The sequence below is a fragment of the Malaclemys terrapin genome, chromosome 7, assembly GCF_027887155.1.
Source record: "Malaclemys terrapin pileata isolate rMalTer1 chromosome 7, rMalTer1.hap1, whole genome shotgun sequence".
In the NCBI taxonomy this organism is placed as follows: domain Eukaryota; kingdom Metazoa; phylum Chordata; order Testudines; family Emydidae; genus Malaclemys; species Malaclemys terrapin.
In genome coordinates this window covers 80,902,644-80,922,235 of record NC_071511.1, presented here as the reverse complement: position 1 = coordinate 80,922,235, position 19,592 = coordinate 80,902,644, and the positions used below count along the sequence as shown (strand labels likewise).

At 40.8% G+C, this 19,592-nt stretch overlaps 1 protein-coding gene across 2 annotated transcripts in view; it reads right to left on the bottom strand.

Moving 5' to 3' along the window:
- The window catches only part of LOC128840874 (solute carrier family 22 member 15-like), a 60,213-nt gene extending 40,951 nt beyond the window's left edge, over positions 1–19,262 (bottom strand). The window contains exons 1-3 of one of the 2 annotated variants that reach the window (XM_054035399.1): positions 19,084–19,262; positions 14,249–14,395; positions 3,516–3,648 (exon numbers count right to left, since the gene is read on the bottom strand). In XM_054035399.1, coding sequence (XP_053891374.1) covers positions 3,516–3,648; positions 14,249–14,395; positions 19,084–19,167 — 364 coding nt within the window. In that variant the 5' untranslated portion in view covers positions 19,168–19,262. The remainder of the gene's footprint in view (positions 1–3,515; positions 3,649–14,248; positions 14,396–19,083) is intronic. The other variant, XM_054035398.1, reaches the window with a different exon arrangement.
- Between the last annotated feature and the right edge of the window lie 330 nt (positions 19,263–19,592).

Sequence of the window (19,592 nt, the reverse complement as noted above, 5' to 3'; positions counted from 1 at the left end):
CTCTGTAGAGTCAACATCTCGGGTAACATGAGGATTCCAAGGGGCTCCAAATTGTTAGTATCTATTACCTCATCTCCAAGTCACACACCTGAGGTTTGTAATACCAAGAATGGAGATCCACAAGAGGAAACTTACCTTTAGACCAGTGTTTCCCAAACTTGGGAGCCGCTTGTTTAGGGAAAGCCCCTGGCGGGCCAGGCCAGTTTGTTTACCTGCCGCATCCGCAGGTCCAGCCAATCACGGCTCCCACGGGCCGCGGTTCACTGCTCCAGGCCAATGGGAGCTGCTGGAAGTGGCGGCCAGTATGTCCCCTGGCCCGCGCCGCTTCCAGCAGCTCCCATTGGCCCGGAGCAGCGAACCTCGGCCACTGGGAGCCGCGATTGGCCGGACCTGCGGATGCAGCAGGTAAGCAAACTGGCCCGGCCCGCCAGGGGCTTTCCCTAAATAAGCAGCGTCCCAAGTTTGAGAAACACTGCTTTAGACAATACTACAATTCAACACTAGACCCTTCAACTAGAAGTACAATTGCAAAATATATGACCATGACATGAGTTATCAATTGTAATCCGAAGATTAAGTCTCGATCAATTAACTCACAACAACATTCCTACCAGTCGGAGCTACCGGTAACTAGATAATCTGATTGGTTGATAGCAATTCAGAGATAGCATAATAATCATGTAACTTCACAGTGTTCTAAAATATACTTTAAATTAATGAAGAAAATGGTTTAAGAAAATTACCATCTGCAGAAAATGACGATTACACAACTAAATTTCTTCCTTCAAAATTAAGTACAACCATTGACCTACAATCTTCAGTTTTGAACTTTAGAGCTAAAGGGATGCTTCATAAAACAATTTAGAAATCAGGAAATTGAGCTCATAGGTAACAATGGGCACAACTGTTTTATTTTATACAAAGGTTAAAAATGCAAAGAGCAACTGTTATTTAAGAAAATAAAAGTGTGCCTCAAGAAACTTTTAATGCCAGCTGGCAAAGGGGCACAGAGGTAGTTCATAGAGGTTACAGGTAGCTCCCGAGTCTAGCATGTATAGTCTAGTTCTCCAAAGAGAGCCATGTGAGGTCTCTACTAAAAGCTTATGTCAATCCTGAGCCTCATAATCACAGAGAGATGTACATATGAATGACATCAATGGAGCTGTGTTATATGTACTGAAAATATGTTTTAAAGTCTATCACCAACCAGAGACGAAAACAGGTTTTCTTCCAGACAGCAGGTAAGATGTGTGTATCTCTGTCAAAACGTAAGTTAAGCATTGTAAGCCAACATAATGAAATCCCAGTTTACATACGGAGTCAAGAGGAAAGGCAGCACACCAGAGAATAAACTACAGCGGGTCATCCTGACTCTGGGGTACAAACAATGAACTTGGGGAAATACAAGAAGAAAGCAAGGAAGACACCACTTTATCCTGCACCCATGAAGTAATCGAGCAGAACGATTACATTCATGAAAACGGGGTCTCAAGTAGGCTTGGTTGAAAACACTGCAAAGGACATGTTGGGTGAGAAACTTATTTAGATTGGAAGTTAGCCTGTTAAGTTAAATTTAGTCTCTAGGAATCATGTTATGATTTTGTTTCACATGTAACCCTTCTATTTCCATTATCCTTACTCACTTGCTCTTAAATCTTGATCTTTGATAATAAACTTACCATTGTTTTCGCTATAAATATATCTCAGTGCTATGGTATTATACAAGGTGCTGATCCTGAGTTGAAACAAACAAGTTAGTGTGTACATTGTCCCCTTGGGGACAGCAAGCCTGGTATTTCTGAGAGTGTTCAGAGGATAAGGGGCTGGACACTTCTGGGGAATGCTTTGAAGGGGCTCAGGGACTGAGTTACACCTATTGTTAACTGGGTAGGCACAGTAAGGGCTGACATAACAGATTGGAGGTGTCAGGGAGCTGACACCCATTTAAAGCATAAGCAAGTCTCCCTCTCACTGGAGGCAGGAAGATGATAAGGTGACTCATAGCTCTGGTACTCTGAGAATTATCACAACAAGGTTTTATGGTAATAATATACGAGTTAAGGAGATATAACTAAGTTTCTGGAGAAGGAGAAACTGTGAAAAAGCAAGATGGAATTAAAAAACTCATGATAAAAGAACTATGATAAAGAAACTACTGATAAGGTTTCTTTAGAGCATATGGAAGCACTGTAGTATGTGTCTGATCAATCTTGAAAAATATCAGACCAGGGCATAAACTTTCCTTATTACTCAAAATGGCTTGGATACTATCCTTTATCCAAATAGAGTCCCTGATGCCATGTGGTCTTGTGCTACACAAAGGGGTCCTAGAAACAAAAGTAATCTTTTCTGAGAAAAGCAGAAGCAGCCGAGGATTTCAACGGGACTGACTGAGAAATATTATAGGGATGGTAAAATACTACCTCCGTTGTGAGGTTGCAAGGGAGTGTGGCTGAAATTGACTTTCAAAAAACTTGAGAAGTGAATTCCAGTGGGATGAAACTGTGCAGTTTAGACTACACATTAATATATTTTGATGTCTTGCCCTGAGAAGTTAAAAGCTTCTACAGAGACTTAGTCCCAGTACTACTAACTGTATCTATATGATCTCCTTTAGTTTAAGTAGTAAGATTAGTGATTTGGGATCCAAATGTTCAAATCACAGCAGGGCTGGATTTCTCACACACTGGCAACAGTCTCTCTTGAGGAGCTCAAATCACTTTAAAAGCACTAGAGGGACAAGGTGGATAAGGTAATATCTTTCATTGGATCAACTTTTGTTGATAAGAGAGAAAAACTTTCAAGCTTACAGAGAGCTATTCTTCAGGTTTAAAATAAGAACACAATGACAACAGGAAGAAAATATATTGTATTATGTGCTGGAGAAAGACTTTTTAGTTTTAGACATCTGAAATTAATTGGTCTACGTGTTGCAAATTCTACAAGAAATTGTAACATATTTTCTCATCTTTTTATGGATGCGTGATGATTTGTGAAAACCCATAGCACCACCTCTCCTTAGAATAGACAATAATTACTGGAAGGCTGGAGAATGTAAGTCAAGTTGCATTATAGCTGGCTAAGAAGTAGTAAATTCAAAATCTTATGCCGAGTCTCAAACATGAAGAAAACTCTGGAAGTTTAACATATTGTGTTATACAATATAGCCAATTTCAGAAAACTTTTGAACCAGAAAATAGATTGCCAAATAGTACAGAAAAACAAAACAGATAGACCACAAGTTCAAATGGATTTTTTTAAACCACAGCTGATGGAACACCACAATCAACACAAAACAATACAAGCTTTCTTCACAAATACTCTTGCCTCAGAAATATTCTTGTCCCCATCCAGGAAATAAACTTTTAATTGAAAAGTATGATGAAATGCACATGCTGTGTACTCCGAATGGAAAAATATTAAATGCTCTTATTCTGGCCCTCATTTCCTTCAGATCCAGATATTATGTCCAAATTGAAAAAGTGTAAGCAACAATGATTTTACTTTTATCTTACCTGACATGTACACTGGTTTCCTGCCCAATTTATCAGACAATGGTCCAAAAAATATATTTCCGATAAGCAGTCCAGCAAAATACAAGGATGATGCCAGGTTTACTTTATAGGCTTCGTGTCTGATTAAGTACCACTGTTGAAAATAAAGGAATCTGTAGTTTAAAAACAGTAATAGATTCATTGCCTTCTTGAAAATACTGAAGAACACTTAATACTTTTACAACTATGGAATATCTCATACCATTTATTCTGTATTCTGGCCTTGTGTTATGTTCACCTGAGTTTTGTTTAAAGCTCCATGGCAGATTATGGCCCAACAACTTTTTAAATGTACATACTTCTGTCAAGAAGTTTCATTACAATATATTTCTCATGCTATGTTTCAATGTTATATGTTCAAGCAAAATAGAAATGCATCACAATAAACGTTGGCCCATCAACAGCAACACAGTCAACGTTATTAGAAATCGGAGATACTTAATTTTTAATAACATGAACTGGAAATCTTCAGACTTGTTTCTGAAGCACAGGCTTACAATAGTAATATGCTATTAAAGCCATTTTGGTAGCTTAAAATTGAAAGATAGCAAAAAATGTTTATCAGGAACAAAGCAATATAAAATATGCTTTACTTGACTATTATCTTGCCCTGAACAGTGTTTCTCAGACCACCAGAGCTCCATGGAGCCCTTTTTGGTAGTCTGCAGAATAAAACACTGAAAACTAAACAGAGAGGGATCAAGGGATTGCACGGGAAGGTGGTGTAAGAGAATCGTTCCTCATGAGAAGAAGTTTGAGAACCATTAACTCACATTACTCTATTTTGTAAATGCAGAACAGAATTTATTTCTCCTTGCTTTGCACAAAAGGAGACTCTTTGGGTGAGATGGTACTGCAATATACAAGCTGTACAAAATATCAGCCACTTTTGAGATTTCCTGTTAGCACACCAGGTACGCACAACAGATTGTGTTAAAGAAGGAGCTTGACTTCCTAACTTACATTTTTGTGTGAATTTACTTCAATTATTAATTTTAAAGATACATTTAAAAACAAAAATACAAAGCAAAAACCAACATATAAATACTTGATAGGTCATGATTACGCTTATGAAGTCAGACAGACAATAGGGTAAATTCACATTTGGACATTGTATATACACAATCTGGTTATTTGTTCAAAAATCATTTTGTATCAAAGAAGTCCTAACTACTTACAGCTATTAAATGGCCTACATCCGGAGTTCTCAACCTATAGTTGGTGACACCCTGGAAGATCACCAAAAAAGTTTTAGGGAGCTTGTAAATTACCCTTTCTCCCTATTTTTCCCTTGCATTTAATATATACATATATATAGTCTCTAGCCCTTGAAGTTGCAGAGATAACCTTGAAAATGTGCACCAAGCATAAATTGAAGCAGTGATACCAGCCTGAATCTACAAACAGCCTGCAAGAGCAACTCTGAAAGGTACGAGCTGCCCCTTCCATCAATTCTGTAGCCACAGAATTTGACTTTTTTCCCCACAATATGCCATGGAATTCAGCATTTCATTGTTTTGTTTTAGTCAGAGCTCAATATTTTGGTTTGGGCCCCCTGCCCTGCTGCTAGCTGTTGCCTCTGCATTCTCAGCTTTCCCACTCAGGGGAAGATATTTGGATTATACTGCACGCCTCCTGCACTGTTCCATAGAGCCAAACAGCAAGGCAGACATGACTACCCTCCATTTCTTCCCTCTTCTATGAAATTGGCTCTTTCAGCCAGAATTTCCTCTCTGATAGCCTCTGACCAAAATGCACATCAGAATACTTCAAAAGGGTGGCTGCAGTATCTGACAGAGGATTCAGGGGCATATACATAGCCACTAGAATGAGAGGACACCGCCATTTGAAGGCTAAACATACATCTTTCCAAAACAATCTCCTGGATTCTTCAATCAAAAGTTTACAAAATGAGGTGACCTTCATTAAATAGCAATGGTGTAAACATGAAAGCCCTTCAAGAATCATACTTGGTGTTATCACAAATAACAAATGCCTCAAAGTCTCATAACTAAGGAACCACTGATTGTTCCCTTAGTCTCAGATATTAGAATCAGTTGCTGCCAGGCCAATCAAAGCACTCCGCCCTCTTCAATATCAGTCAGCAAGATGACAAATTAATGACATGCTGCAGATGTTTGGAAACAGATGTTAGAAGCCAGCAGTTCTCAACACAGCTGAATGAAACTTTCAATATTTGTCCAGTCTGAGCAGCATGGACTTCCTGTTTTGCTGTCTACTGAGAGGATGCACCAAAAAGGAAAAATATCTTTGAAGCTTTCCTGCAGTACTTGTAGTTGGGACTGATTGGTATCGCTGTACTTGATATTCAACACTGATGATGCCAGAGATATGATAAACCACACTGGCTTTATATCTGGGATAGCATACCAAGCCATTGGGACACGTTGATCAATTCAAGGGGAAGCTTTTGACAGCAAAGAGAATGGCAACAGAACTGAAAACAGGTACTTGGAAGAGGCTGTTAAAGTTATGAACTTTACAACCTTTATCTATATTATGTGAAGAAATGAGCACTCAACATGAGCAACTCCTCTTCCACAAAGAAGTTGGTTGGTTTTTACTCTGAAGTTTTGAATTTCTAGTCTGAGCTCAGAGAAGCCTTTTTTTCCCTTGTTTAATTTGGCTCTGCCCTTGCTGAATAATTCACAGATCAGCATTCAATTATTCTGAATACTTCTTTCCAGGAATGGACCATGACATGGGTTCTCAAACTGGGAATTCCAAAATCCTGGAGTTGGGGTGGCAGGCTGGGGATTCATAATTCCTGGGAGGTTGCAACCACCTTGTACTTCTCTTATTGCTAAATGGGAAGAGGCGCCCTGGGTTAAATGTTGCCATACCAGGTCAAGTTTGAGAACCACAGGCCTACATGAAGTGTGCTGGCACATTCAGCCCAGGTCATAATGATCTGGTGTCCACATACCTAAAACCACTACCACAATTAGCACAAGCTGACATTGTGGTTGTCAGTCTCTCTAGAGAGGTCAAACTAAACAGGTATGGAAGTGAACTATCCTCTCCATCCCTAGATGTGGCCTCTTCAGGTCACAGTTAGAGAAAATTGAAGGGGAGTATGGGGAAGCATGAGTATCATACAAGATGCATGACATCTGACAGTCTGAGAAAATAACTATGGAAACCCAGGATGACATTTTCACACATACATATTTCATATCTGAACTTTAAGGAGATTGAGCAACTACTGCAAATTCACAATAAAATATTCCATAGCCCATCTTCAAAGGATCCTCACAACCAAGTCCTAGCATCTTTTTCAAAACAAAATTACACACACACAGTTACTATTGCTCATGTATATAATATGGAAAATAAATAAAATGAGAAGATCTCTAAAAAATATATAGATAACCATCCCATTAATTTCAAGAAAATTAGAGATATTTTAAATATTATCAATTAATATTATACATTATTTAATGGTAACAGTTCAGCACTATTTTTTCCAAGTGAGTTGGCAAAATTCATAAAATGATCTGATCGTGACAAAATGTAGAAAAAAATAGAAATAATTAAAAGTCAAAAGCTGAAAAACAAAAGTATATGATAATAATGGCAAAGATCAAGTCTTATTTTATATTGTAAAAACATACTATCAAAACATTAAGAAATGCATTTGAAATCCAAAAATCTGTAATCAATCAAGTAATTATAAATGATATATGTTTAACTGACTACTAGATGACAATTACTGTAGTTAAGTACAAAGCCTGAGAAAAACTAAAATACTGCCAAATCTTATTTACTGGGTAACAAATTATTGGGCCAACCATGCAAAACGTTGACAGCCCTTCAACTCCCATTGACAGTAGGCTCTTTATGTTTACACTGAGAACAGATTATGTAGTCCTTACTACAGGAGCTCTGCTTGAGGAAAGACAACAGAGTTTAACATTGGTTAAGTGATTAACAAAATGTCAAATGCAATGCATAATGACCACATTTTAACAGCTGGACCTCATATTTCAAACTGTGGCTAGAAAGTTTTGGATTTGAAATACATGATGAAGTCCTTGATATGTAGGTGAAACATCAGTACAAAAATACATTAAGCTATATCCAGGCATGTTTATCCAAGAAGAATGGGTCTGAGCTACAGGAGCCATTGCCTTGATAGTAAAATTTAAATGCAGAGGATCAAAACTTGCATTGTAAATGATGGGATAGCAAATCTAATTATGGCAGAGAAAATATCTTCACTTACATATCCCTAATTCAGATATTCAACTTTTGGGGTGAAAACTAATTTTCTGTAGTTTCTCACCTTTACTCTCAGAACATTTTGAGACAGTTTGCAGAAAGAGGGGAAAATATGTTTACACCAATTAGTTTTCAGACAATTCTTGTGTGTAAATGTATAAGTCAAAACAGCTTCTTTTTAAAACTTGAGAACTTACCAGGGACTTGGTCCTCAGTAAGAACAAATGCTTTTAACATGTTTAAAAGTAATGTAGTTTAGAAATAATGAAGTTATAAATGTCAAAGTGTCATGTGCAGTATTGTACATGAATTTTCAGTTGTGATTTTAAACAATGCACAATGCTCCAAATAATCATTTGCATATGTGTGTCTTAAGCATCACATATTTTATTATGTCATCTTCAAAATCAGACAGATGCCCATTTAAATGGGAACAGAGTACAATAAGAAGGATGGGAAATCTCTTGCGTCTCTTCTCATGTCCTGCAAGTCTTGTAAGTAGAGATGTCCTAATTTCTTTTTTTACATTAATTTTCTTTAATTTAAAAAAAATAAAGCATATATAGTTATTAGAGCAATGGTATAATTTTATATACAGAAAAGTCAGGAAAATTTAAGTTGTAGATCCACAAAACAATCTTAATTCAGCCACACTATATAATATATTTAATGCACAGTAAAGAGTATATCAACTCAAATAAGACAGAGGTATTGCTGAAGGAAAAGGGCTAAACTTGGAGGAATATCTAGGAAATGCAACCTCAATCTTCATTAATGACATCTTCCAAGTGAATGTCAAGACAGTCTGAAAATGCAAGACATTTAACTTTTCATGGACATAGCATCAGTAGCCAGAAACATCTTGTTTCACCTTCTACTACCCAGGAGACTGTCTCCTTTTTCCCCAAAGGCAGACTTGATCACAGAAATCCCTGGTTTGTCACCTCAGTGCTAGACTTCCGCAGCATGCTATAGCTTGATGTGATGCTCAAACTACAGATTGCTCACGGCTCACAGCATACATGCTAAACAAAGCAGGGTTGGTAAAAATAGATGATTTTTTGAAAAAATACAAAAACAAACAGATTTTTTAGATTTCGTTATTTAAATTATAACTTTTTCTTTTTTTAAATGAACCTGTTTATAAGTAGTTTAGGCCTTAACATATTTTACATTAAATTCAGCTTTCATTTTAATCTCTTACATTTAAATAAAAATAAATATGCTAAATCCATGAGCCTCTATCAAAACCTTTGAGTTAAAGGCCGCTTTTCTATATAAAGAAAGAATCGGGGAAAAACATCCAATTTTTGAGGTCAAAGTTTATAAATATGGCACAATACATTATGTACTGTATTAAGGTCTTGATCCTGTGGGGGACCCAAGGGCAAGAGACTGGCTAAGTCATCACAGGTGTTGGGATCCAGCCTCTGACTCCAAGAGACACTATCATATATCTCATCAGGATCATCCATTTAGCCCACCTGGGTGGTCTCATACTCCTATTTTATAGCTTCTCCCTACCTGAGGTCTGATTGTGTTAGTTCTCGAATTATGAATATTTATGACTCCATCCACCATAGAAACTTACTCTCCAGCTCATGGAAAAACACTGAATTTCCGTATCCAAAACACTGAAAGTTGTTTTGTTTAATAAATATAAATTTTATATGCTGTTTTGTGTATTTAATTAAATTCCATTTACTATCCTAATGCAGCTTGGCACAAATCATGAGCAAAATGTTAATTATATAGTATTTATCATTCAACATTTTCTAACACACTAAAAATGTACAATTAACAAAAATCTAAAATTATTCAGCTATATAATTGCTTAAATAAATGTATATAGTTATAGTGTACCCTTCTAGGTAGCAAAAAAATGTACCGAATCTAGTATAAAGGCTCTATATAGTTGTAAATCTACATGTTTTAATGTTATATCAACCAATGAGAGTGCACCTTTCTTTAGAAAATAACTGATGTACAAATGGCAAAGTTGATTAAAACTGATGACATAAATTGAGGTTTTCCGCTTGGTGATTTACATCTTATACTGTATGCAGTGTTGTTGAGTCATGTCAGCCCCAGAATATTAGAGAGAAGGTGGGTGAGGTGATTTTTTTATTGGAAGAATTTCTGTTGGTGAAGAAAAGCTTTCAGGCTTATGCAGAGCTCTTCTTAACGTCTGGGAAACGTAGGCTATGTCTACACTGCGCACCTTACAATGATGCGGCTGAACCACTGCAGCCATGCCGTTGTAAGGTAAGCAGTGTAGCCGCTCTTTGTTTCCGGGTCTCCCAGCGACAAAATAAAACCACCCCCAATGTGGGGCAGTAGCTTTGTTACTGGGAGAACACCGCCAGCCAATGAAGCGCTGTCCACACTGATGCTTTTCGTCCACACTCCTGAGCAATGCAGTTTTACAAAACTAACATCTGTTGTAGGCAATGCTATGTTGATGGGAGGGCTTCTCCCATCAACATAGCTACTGCCTCTCATGGAGGTGGATTACTACACTGAGGGGAGAAGGTCTCCCCTCAATGTAGTAGCATCTTCAATGAAGCGCTGCAGCTGCACCACTGCTGCGTTTTAAGCATAGACCTGACCTCAAGTGTCACAGCTAAATACAAGATGGAATAGATTGTTTAGCACACATAGTTAACACATATTTCAAGGGACAATTCAAGGTGAAGTGGCTCATTAGAGCTCATCATCAGAAGCAAACTCTTCACAGATACTCTGAAGTTTCCTAAAGAAAAGCTCTGTGTAAGCTCAAAAACTTGTCTCTCTCATCAACAGAAGTTGTTCCAATACAAGATATTACCTCAGCCACCTCATCTCTCTAAGAACATATACTGTCATGCTCCAAACTGACTGTCAGTACACTTCTTAGCATAGTTCAAGTTGCTAGATCTTGTTTTCAAAGCCCTGAAAATGCCATGAACAAGCCACCTCAAGGCACTATCTCTCACAGGGAGAGACCTCAGCAATGGAATCAATTACCATAGAAGGTGAGTCCAGCTCTTGCAGCCTTCTGATTGTGATGCAAGGCTCACCTCTTTCAGAAGAAATTCCCTTAATAGCCAAACAATAACATAACTCCAGCAAGTGAGCATACAGCAAACAAGCTATATCCAGACACTTTTATATGGCTCAAAATACTGAGGAGGGCAAATACCAGGCCAGAAGAATCATGTCCATAATTTTCAATGTATGTAATGATGCCAAGATACCACCGTGATGGAAACTTTAGAAATGCATTTTCTAATAAGATATTTAAAATACCACCACATACTGGAATACAAAATACAAATGAACAAAGCTATGGTTCTTATTGCAACCATTTGCAACTTTCTGATTTCTGTACTCTTAAATAACTACCCTGATGTTGTATTGACATAGATTTTGCATTTAGGTGATCTTTCAGGTGTTTTTTTTAATCTAATACAATTAATTCTGAGTCATCCTACCAACCATTATCTGAAAGAATTATGCATTAGGCTGTTATGTGTATAGTAATACAGTACATATGGAACCACCAAAACTATGTAGTCTGAACAATCTCAAGGATTTTCTTCAAAACTGTTGTAGAGTCATTCAGTTTTCAACATGGATTACTTGATATGCAATCAATCATCTTTTCCTTTTCATAATTATTAATAATAGTTATTTCTCAGTTCAAATTTGGTATGTTTTATTTATTTATTATTATTATATTGTAAAAAAGATGGGGAAGGAAAAGTTAGGGAAAATGGAACATATACCTACAGAAACATCTGTAGTCAATTGCAGGTACATTACAAATTTCAATAAGCAATTTATTTAAAAATTAAAAAATAGTTAATCATAATGCTAAAAATAGATATGCTTTTAAAGTTTTCTACATTCTCCTGAAATTCCAGTAGCATTCCAAAAAGTCAGGCTTATCTAATGTTTTTAAATTTTTGAGACTCTGTTTCTTAGTCCTGAAGGTAGCTCTGCATTAGTGTTGAATTAATAAAAATCTCTAAATATATTAAGAATATTGAGGGTCCTTTATTATTCTAGACTGGAGAATCATATTTATCTTCAAATATTTCTGCCAGAAAGATTTCCACCTATTGCTCGTCCACATGATGTTTTTCTTTTGCTTTACATACCCACATATTATATACACATTTTAATTTGCTGGAAAAACTCTTAAAATACCACCACATTAATGAATTTCTTACATGTAGGTTCATATTCTCTGTGGTGGCTTTGCAGATCACTGATATAGAAAGATTACTTAACATATATAAATTTAAAAAAAATTAGAAAAAAAAAATTCTGATACCAAATCCCAGTTAAATCTGCTTATTACCTTACAGAGAACTAAGAAAGAAGTGTTCTGTTTGAATTAGAAGATGACTACTTGTTAAAGTTTATCAGTCATATGTTCTAAAATAGTCTTCCTTTGTTTTATTCTATTCTTCAGTGCTTTTTGTAGTCTTCTCGAAGCTTGAATATAAAATTGTGATGGTCTTCACTCATGGGGAGCATTGTCTAATGGTCAGGGCTTAAGCCCTTCAAAATGTGGAGGGAGTTGGGGGGGGGGGGCAGGCCCTCCCACTACACCAGGTTCCAGGCCAGGACCCTGTGAGGGTTATCAAAAGTCTGACAGCCAGGAGTGCTTAAGGCTGCCCTCCCTGGGCCACTTCCTACCACCCCACAGTTGTCCAAAGTTTGCGGTCTCTAGTGAGGAGATGCACAGCGGGTCAGTTCACCGCTTGGCACCTCCTTGTGGCCGTGCGTGGCAGCTCCCTCTTTCTCAGGACGGTGGCTGCCTCCTCCTGTGGCTTGGCCCTCAGACAGGTCAGTTCCAAGTCTCTCCTCTGCTGGGGTAGTCCATAAACAAAACAAGGAGAATTGGCACAAACAAACTAAGGCCCCCCCGGGGGGGGGGTGCAGAATGCTTCCCTCTCAGGTTCTATCAGGGAGGGACCTTTGGGCAGTTGTTGTAGGGAGAGATCCTGCCTTTCCTCAGCTCTGTTCACAGGAGCTGCAAGTCTTCTCTATTCCCTGATCTGCCCCTAAGTGTGCTGTTTTGCTCCCAGGTGTGGTGGGGCGGGGCTGGCCTTATTGCATTCTTTTTGCTCACATTTTCAATATAATTCTGCTTTTAAGCTCAGAGGGGATGGACATATTGAAAAACTACCACAACAGTCACAAAATCTGTCACACAGACCTGAGTCAATGTTGCATCATTTCTCCAATTGCATCTAGTCCTTAAACCCTTCCAGACAAACATTACATGGCCAGATTTTGGGACAGCAGTAAGGGAGGAGAAACAGATTAATAGTTTCTCTAGATCAGCAATTCCCAGACTTTATCTGTTCACATACCAATTCTTAAAAAATTGTTGTGAAGTGAATGGATGGCACATCACACTCACGTACCACAGTTTGAAAACCCCTGGCCTAGATCACATTCCCTAGCAAGTTAACTGAAAATTGCCCATGGCAATCAATCAGCATAACTCATTTCTACTAGAAGCCAGGCAACCCTCTCAAAAAAATGTTTAATACAGGCAGGGATGTTCCTAAGACAGCTATATTTCCTGGGTGATGGGGACCCAGGAAGTAACACAAAGAACACCTAGCTTTGAACAAATGTAACAAAACACGTAAAACTAGAGGGCGAAGTGCTATGTCCAGTCCCCAGGATGCAAACCCTGGTTCAGTCCACCCCGTCCCCTCAAGATGGCATGGATATTTTGGGAAATCCAAAAAAGTCGTGTGAACTTAGTTTTCAGAATAATTTTAATCCGCCTATAGGGAAATCTATGGGAGGACATGATGCAGCTATAGTCAAGATTTATTACACTGAATAATAAAAAGCAGAACAAAAAATGAATTCCAATTCATTAGCGCTTCCTGAGTCATTAGTATTTCTTCAGAGGCTGAATTCATTCTCAGTAGGAAACTGACTGTATAGTGGGCTGATGTAAGATTTCAAACATGTAATTAAATGGTGTAAGTTGCAATAAGTTGTCCCCTTTAGTGAAGGGCTCAACAAGATGAAAAAAAATTCCTAAAAATCATGAAATTAAGACTATAAAGCGAATTTAACCCAAAATATTTCACTCAGAAGAATACTGAATTTATGCTAAGTAAAGTCAAAGATAATAGTATGCATAATTTGAACAATTAGACCTGATTACAGATTTAAGAAAACTGAAGAAAATAGTAATAAAGCAGAGACATGTGGGTTCTGGTAAGATCAAAAGTGAGATGACTGGCCCAAGTGACCTTTTTATCATCAGCAATTCCTATGTCCTCACGTACAGAAGAATTACAATTTGTGAAAGCAACATATTTAACTAAGTCTTCTTCAGGCTTCACAAGAGAGAATCCTGCACTGATGATAAAGGAATAAACCAGAAACACAGAAAAGAATCGTTAAGAAATAACATAAAACAAAGTACTTGCCTCAGTTGCTATAGATGTGAAGTTATCTGCAAACTGAACATGTCTGGCAAGCTCCTCTGTGCTATCAGGAATTTCTCCCTGGTCAATATGATACTCTGGCACAGCCCCCACTAATACAATAAGCATAGACTGACAGGCCACATATACCTAAAAAGAAGAGAGAAACAATTGTTTAGGATAAACAATTTACATGATATTTTGCCCTTGTTTATCATAAATATTTTAACCTCTTCATTGAACTAATATTTAAAACTTGAGCTACAGTAGTTCTCCTAATTCAAAATCACAACAGCTCAGCTCAGTCAGTGTATTTATTGTCTTTGGGTCCCTAGACAGGAACACATAAGCCAGGGCATTTTGGAGGGACAGCAGTCATGTCATAGTTAAGATTTTCAGTGGGTTTCTATTAACATTTTGATTTTGCAACCCTCCCCCAAATTTCAAAATTCTTCAAAGTTCTTATTTGCTGCTTTGTAGCAAGAACACAGAAAGGAGTTTATAAACTACCGTACTTTACTAGGGACTTCTAGCTGATCTAGCTCCCAAGGCCAAAATGTAATTCAATTAAAGTTTGTTTCCAAGAGTTACTAACACTTTATATAGTATAAGGAATATCAATTCCAGCAACAAATCAGTACAGCAAACCAATAGAGTTAGAAACCTCTAGCTTTTCTCCTTGCAGAGACTGAACCTGATCACTATAGAGGTTAGATCGGGGTGGGCAAATGCATCTCGTTTACAGTTAAAATACGGCTCCAACCCCCTCCCCCATTCTCCACCTAACAGACTGGGAGGGAGCGGGAGCTTGGGGATTCTGCCCAGTGGCAGTGTGGTGGGGCTAAGGGCTTCTGTCAGAGACAACTGGTGCCTGCTGAGAGTGGGGGAGCACAATTTAAAGGATCCCCCAACAGCTGGAGTCATACTCCTAAGCCCCCAGGCATGCCCCTCCTTACCTCAACAGCCCCTCTCTGCAGCTCCCAGGTATTAGCTCCCAGGTATTAGCTCCACGTGGAAAATCAGTGGCAAACAGCTGGAGCTGCCACTTTAGCTCCAGGGGGAGAGGCAGCAGCAAAAGCAGTGGCTCTCCCTGAATCTCCCAGCTGTTTGTCACAGCCTCTCCCCACAGCTGCAGCTCCCAGATTACTGGCTCCAGCAGCACAATATGACTGAGTGGGGCCAGCAAAATCTGGGAGGGTACGTGCCGGGACTCAGGGCTTCAGCAGGAGTGGGGCTGAAGCCCCAAGACTCCCCGTCCCCACAGGGCTAAAGCTTGACCACTCTGCAGGTGCCTCTTACAGTGACAGGGCTGAAGCCCCAAAGCCCCCTCCCTGCAGGGTTGAAGCCCCAAGCCCCAGCAGGGACACCCCATGGGGCAGAATCCCCAGCAGGTGTCCCCCGGCTCTCGAACTTCTGTAGATTGTTGTATGCAATTCAGAGGGTCTGTAAGTTTGGCCACCCCTGGGCTACATAGTAGAAAAAGAAAGTTTTCCATCAAAAGGCTCATGAGGCTCCCCTTCCTGCAGGCCTCAGGAGGTCCACAGTAAGTTTGAATGCCTTGTACGAGAAGTGCAATCTTAGTTCTGTGTTTCTAACTTTTTTTTTTCCTTTAAACCAACTTTCGTGAAAAATAATATATACCCAAACCTTAACCGCTTTTTGATGCTCTACTGTCTATGGAAGGAACTCAACTCTGGAGCTAGTTTCCCCCGACAGGTCCAGCAGGGCCCAATATATCTTGTCTTGCATCTTGATTTGGGGATGGATCTGCTTATATTTGGATTAGCCAATTTTGTTGTTGAAAACAATGTTTACACATGCCTACTCATAAATATGATAGATGCAGTTTTAGAAATAAACAAAATAAGTATGCTGTACTCAGGAATGAAATAAAATTATACATTTTTTCCTAATGCTTGAGATTTTAACAAACCAAGTAAGAGAAGTGTTCAATTAAAAGGTCTTATTTAAAGAAACATTTAAGACACACTATTCACTGAAAAACTGATTTTAATATTACCTCTTCAGTTTTAAAGTATTTATATTTCACTTCTGTCTTTTTTAAGTGGCACTCTTTTTTTTTTTTTTTTAAACAGTTTGCATATGAACCATGCCCAACTTTCTCAAAAATGAGTACCTAATGTTAGTCAATAATTAGGTCAATGGAAGTTATTGGGAATTTTTGGATCTTCTGAAAAACCAGATGAGCTAGAGACAGCTGCCTGGCATCAGCCCCCAAGACTTATGGGCAGAACAAAAATTTAAGTGCTTCTTGAGCCAAAGACAATCAGTTCTGAAGAAGTTAGAAAAGAACAGTGAGGACTGACGAAATACTACAATAAGCATGCCAAACTGTTCAATTACAAATGCAAGAGAATGTTAGATTTCAAACTGAAAGCAGGTAGGGTGACCAGACGTCCCGATTTTATCGGGACTGTCCCGATATTTGCTTGTTTGTCCCGTGTCCCGACCGATGTGCGGTCAGGACACTGGACAAACAAGCAATTTTGCCCTCCCGGAAGGGCTCTTGCCCCCCCCCGACTCCGCCCCCTCCATCCCCCATTGGCTCCCTCCCCAAATCCCCGCCCTGGCCCCACCTCTTCCCCATGCACGTGGCATTCCTCCTCCCTCCCAGGCTTGCTTGCTCCAGACGTTTTAATCTGGCCCTCAAACTCCAGCCAAGAAGCGGGGTCAGGGGCTTGCCCTGCTCTGTGCAGCTCCCAGAGCAGTGGCATGTCCCCCCCTCTAGCTCCTACACGTAGGGGCAGCCAAGGGGCTCCGCACGCTGCTCCCGCCCCAAGTGCCACCCTCGCAGCTCCTATTGGCCGGGAACCGCAGCCAATGAGAACTGCAGGGGTGGCGCCTGCGTACAGGTCAGCACACAGAGCCGCCTGGTCACGGCTCCGCATAGGAGCCAGAGGGAGGCCATGCTGCTGCTTCTGGGAGCTGCTTGAGGTAAGTGTCGCCTGGAGCCAGCACCCCTGACCCACTCCACCACCTCAACCCCCTGCCCCAGCCCCGATCCCCCTCCCGTCCTTCGAACCCCTCGGTCCCAGTCCGAAGCACCCTCCTGCACCTCCAACCCCTCATCTCCAGCCCCACCCGAGAGCCCGCATCCCCAGCCAGAGCCCTCACCCCTCCCACACCCCAGCCCCCAATGTTGCATGCATTCATGGCCCACCATACAATTTCCATACCCAGATGTGGCCCTTGGGCCAAAAAGTTTTCCCACCCCTGTCCTAAATCATCTGCCATCCTTGAGACTCATTCCTACTGGAAGAACCAAAAACCATCCATCTAAAACTATGGAAGATGCTACCTCTTATCTCTAGATGAAATCTAGAAAAATCATAGTGTTTTCTTGATGTGAGAAGTTTACATATGCCCCCAAATACCCCACCACATCTCTGACAATGAAAAATGCCAGGAGCAGCAAACATAGGGTCCGTCTAGCAGCTCCATCTTAGATCACTGCAGAAGAAAACGCGAAGAACAAGTGGTCTTGTGATCAGAAAGACACTGGTGGTTTGTTTTCTTTGCATTTGATTTTTTTAAAAACATAAGATTTAGAATCAGTAAACTCCAACACCTTCATCTATCTCATGTGAGTGGAGCCATAAAAGATCAGCAGCTTTTCCAACACCATCCATGCTTTTTTGTTACAGTGTAGCTACAAGGAAATCTTCCTGGGGTTAATCTTGAAAGGCCAATTGTAAACTTCAGCTATAGAAAAATGTAGCAATTATTCTCCACAATCCTACAGCATATTTAAGTACTATCCCAATTTTACAATAGGGAAAAATTATATGTAAAGAGCTTAAGAGACTTGCCCAAGGTCATACAGCAGGTCACTGACAGAGACAAGAAGAGACCCCAGGAGTTCTTGACTTGCTGTACTATTACTCCTAACCCTCAGTGCATATCAACATATTCACAGGCTGAAATATAAAATTTACTACCAAAGATTATTTGTATACTGACTCATGCACATCCAGGCTTCCACCTTATATTAAAATAACACATGTAAATGTTGCCATCCTAGCCTTCCAAAGTCCAAGGGAACTTCTTCAGAAGATAAATAACCAATGACAACATCCGCTTAAAAGGATAAAGACTGGTTTGCACTACAGGGGACGTATGACCAAGGAACAGTCTAGTTTAATATTCAATAACCTTCTTGCCTAACGATATAAAACTATTCTGAAATAAATTTCATTTAACATCTATTTTTATAGTACAGTATCCACGTGATTTCTTTTGGGAACACTACTCAGATAACCTGGACTCTACGTTAATTATGTGAGAGCCAGAGAGAGCTTCTGTTTGTTTGCTATTCCAAGCATTCCAGGAGGTTATAAACCGAGGCCAGCATCAAGATTACAGCAGGGTTCCTCCGTGCCAGTAACCCAGAAAGAAACCCAACCCCGCGGCTGCGAGAGGAAATTCCCTCCACTCCCCCGCCAGCCACGCTGCGCTGATCCGCTCCCGCTGGCCGGGGGGACGCAGCGCAGCCACTCAGGCTCCAGTATGACACCCCCGCCCCCCGCACGGGGCTCACGGAGGGTTTAAAACGCGCAGCCAGCGGCGCGGACAGACACGTTTGCGGAGCTAAGGCCAAGAGGATCCTGCGCCCTGTCCCCCTCCCCGGCCCACGCGTGTCCTCAGGCAGCCGCCACCGTCCCTCTCGTGTCCCATGAAATCGCTCCCCGCACCACAGCGCCACGCCGCCCCCTGGCACCCTGCCTCCCCCACCCCCCGCGCAGCGAATGCGGGCAGGTCACCGCCGGGGACCGGGGCAGGCCGGGCTGAGCAGCTGCGCGCCCCCCGCCTCCTCCCACCTGCAGCAGCACCAGGAAGGCGGTGAGGCGCTTCTGGCTCCGGCCGAACTCCCCCACCGAGCCGAACGCCTCGTCCAGCTCCATGGCCCCGCGGCATCCCCGCCACCAGGCGCGACCGCGGCGCCCTCTGGCGGCAGGAAAAGCCTCAGCGCGCAGGGGAGGGAAGGGAAGAGGCGGTGAGCGCGGCCCTGCCAGTCACCAACGGTCTCCCCCTGCGCGAGGCTGAAGCGCCGCCCCCCGGGTGGGTGGGAGCGTCCGCCCAGCGGCTCAGGCGAGGAAGTTGTATCTCCCTCGGGCCGGGCCCGGTGGGAGGCAGCGTGTGCGGAGAGTAACCAGATAGCGTGAAAAAACGGGGTGGGGTAATAGGTGCCTTAGAGTGACCAGATGTCCCGATTTTATAGGGACAGTCCCAATTTTGGGGTTTTTTTCTTATATAGGCTCCTATTACCCCCTACCCCCGTCCTGATTTTTCACACTTGCTCTCTGGTCACCCTAAGGTGCCTAGATAA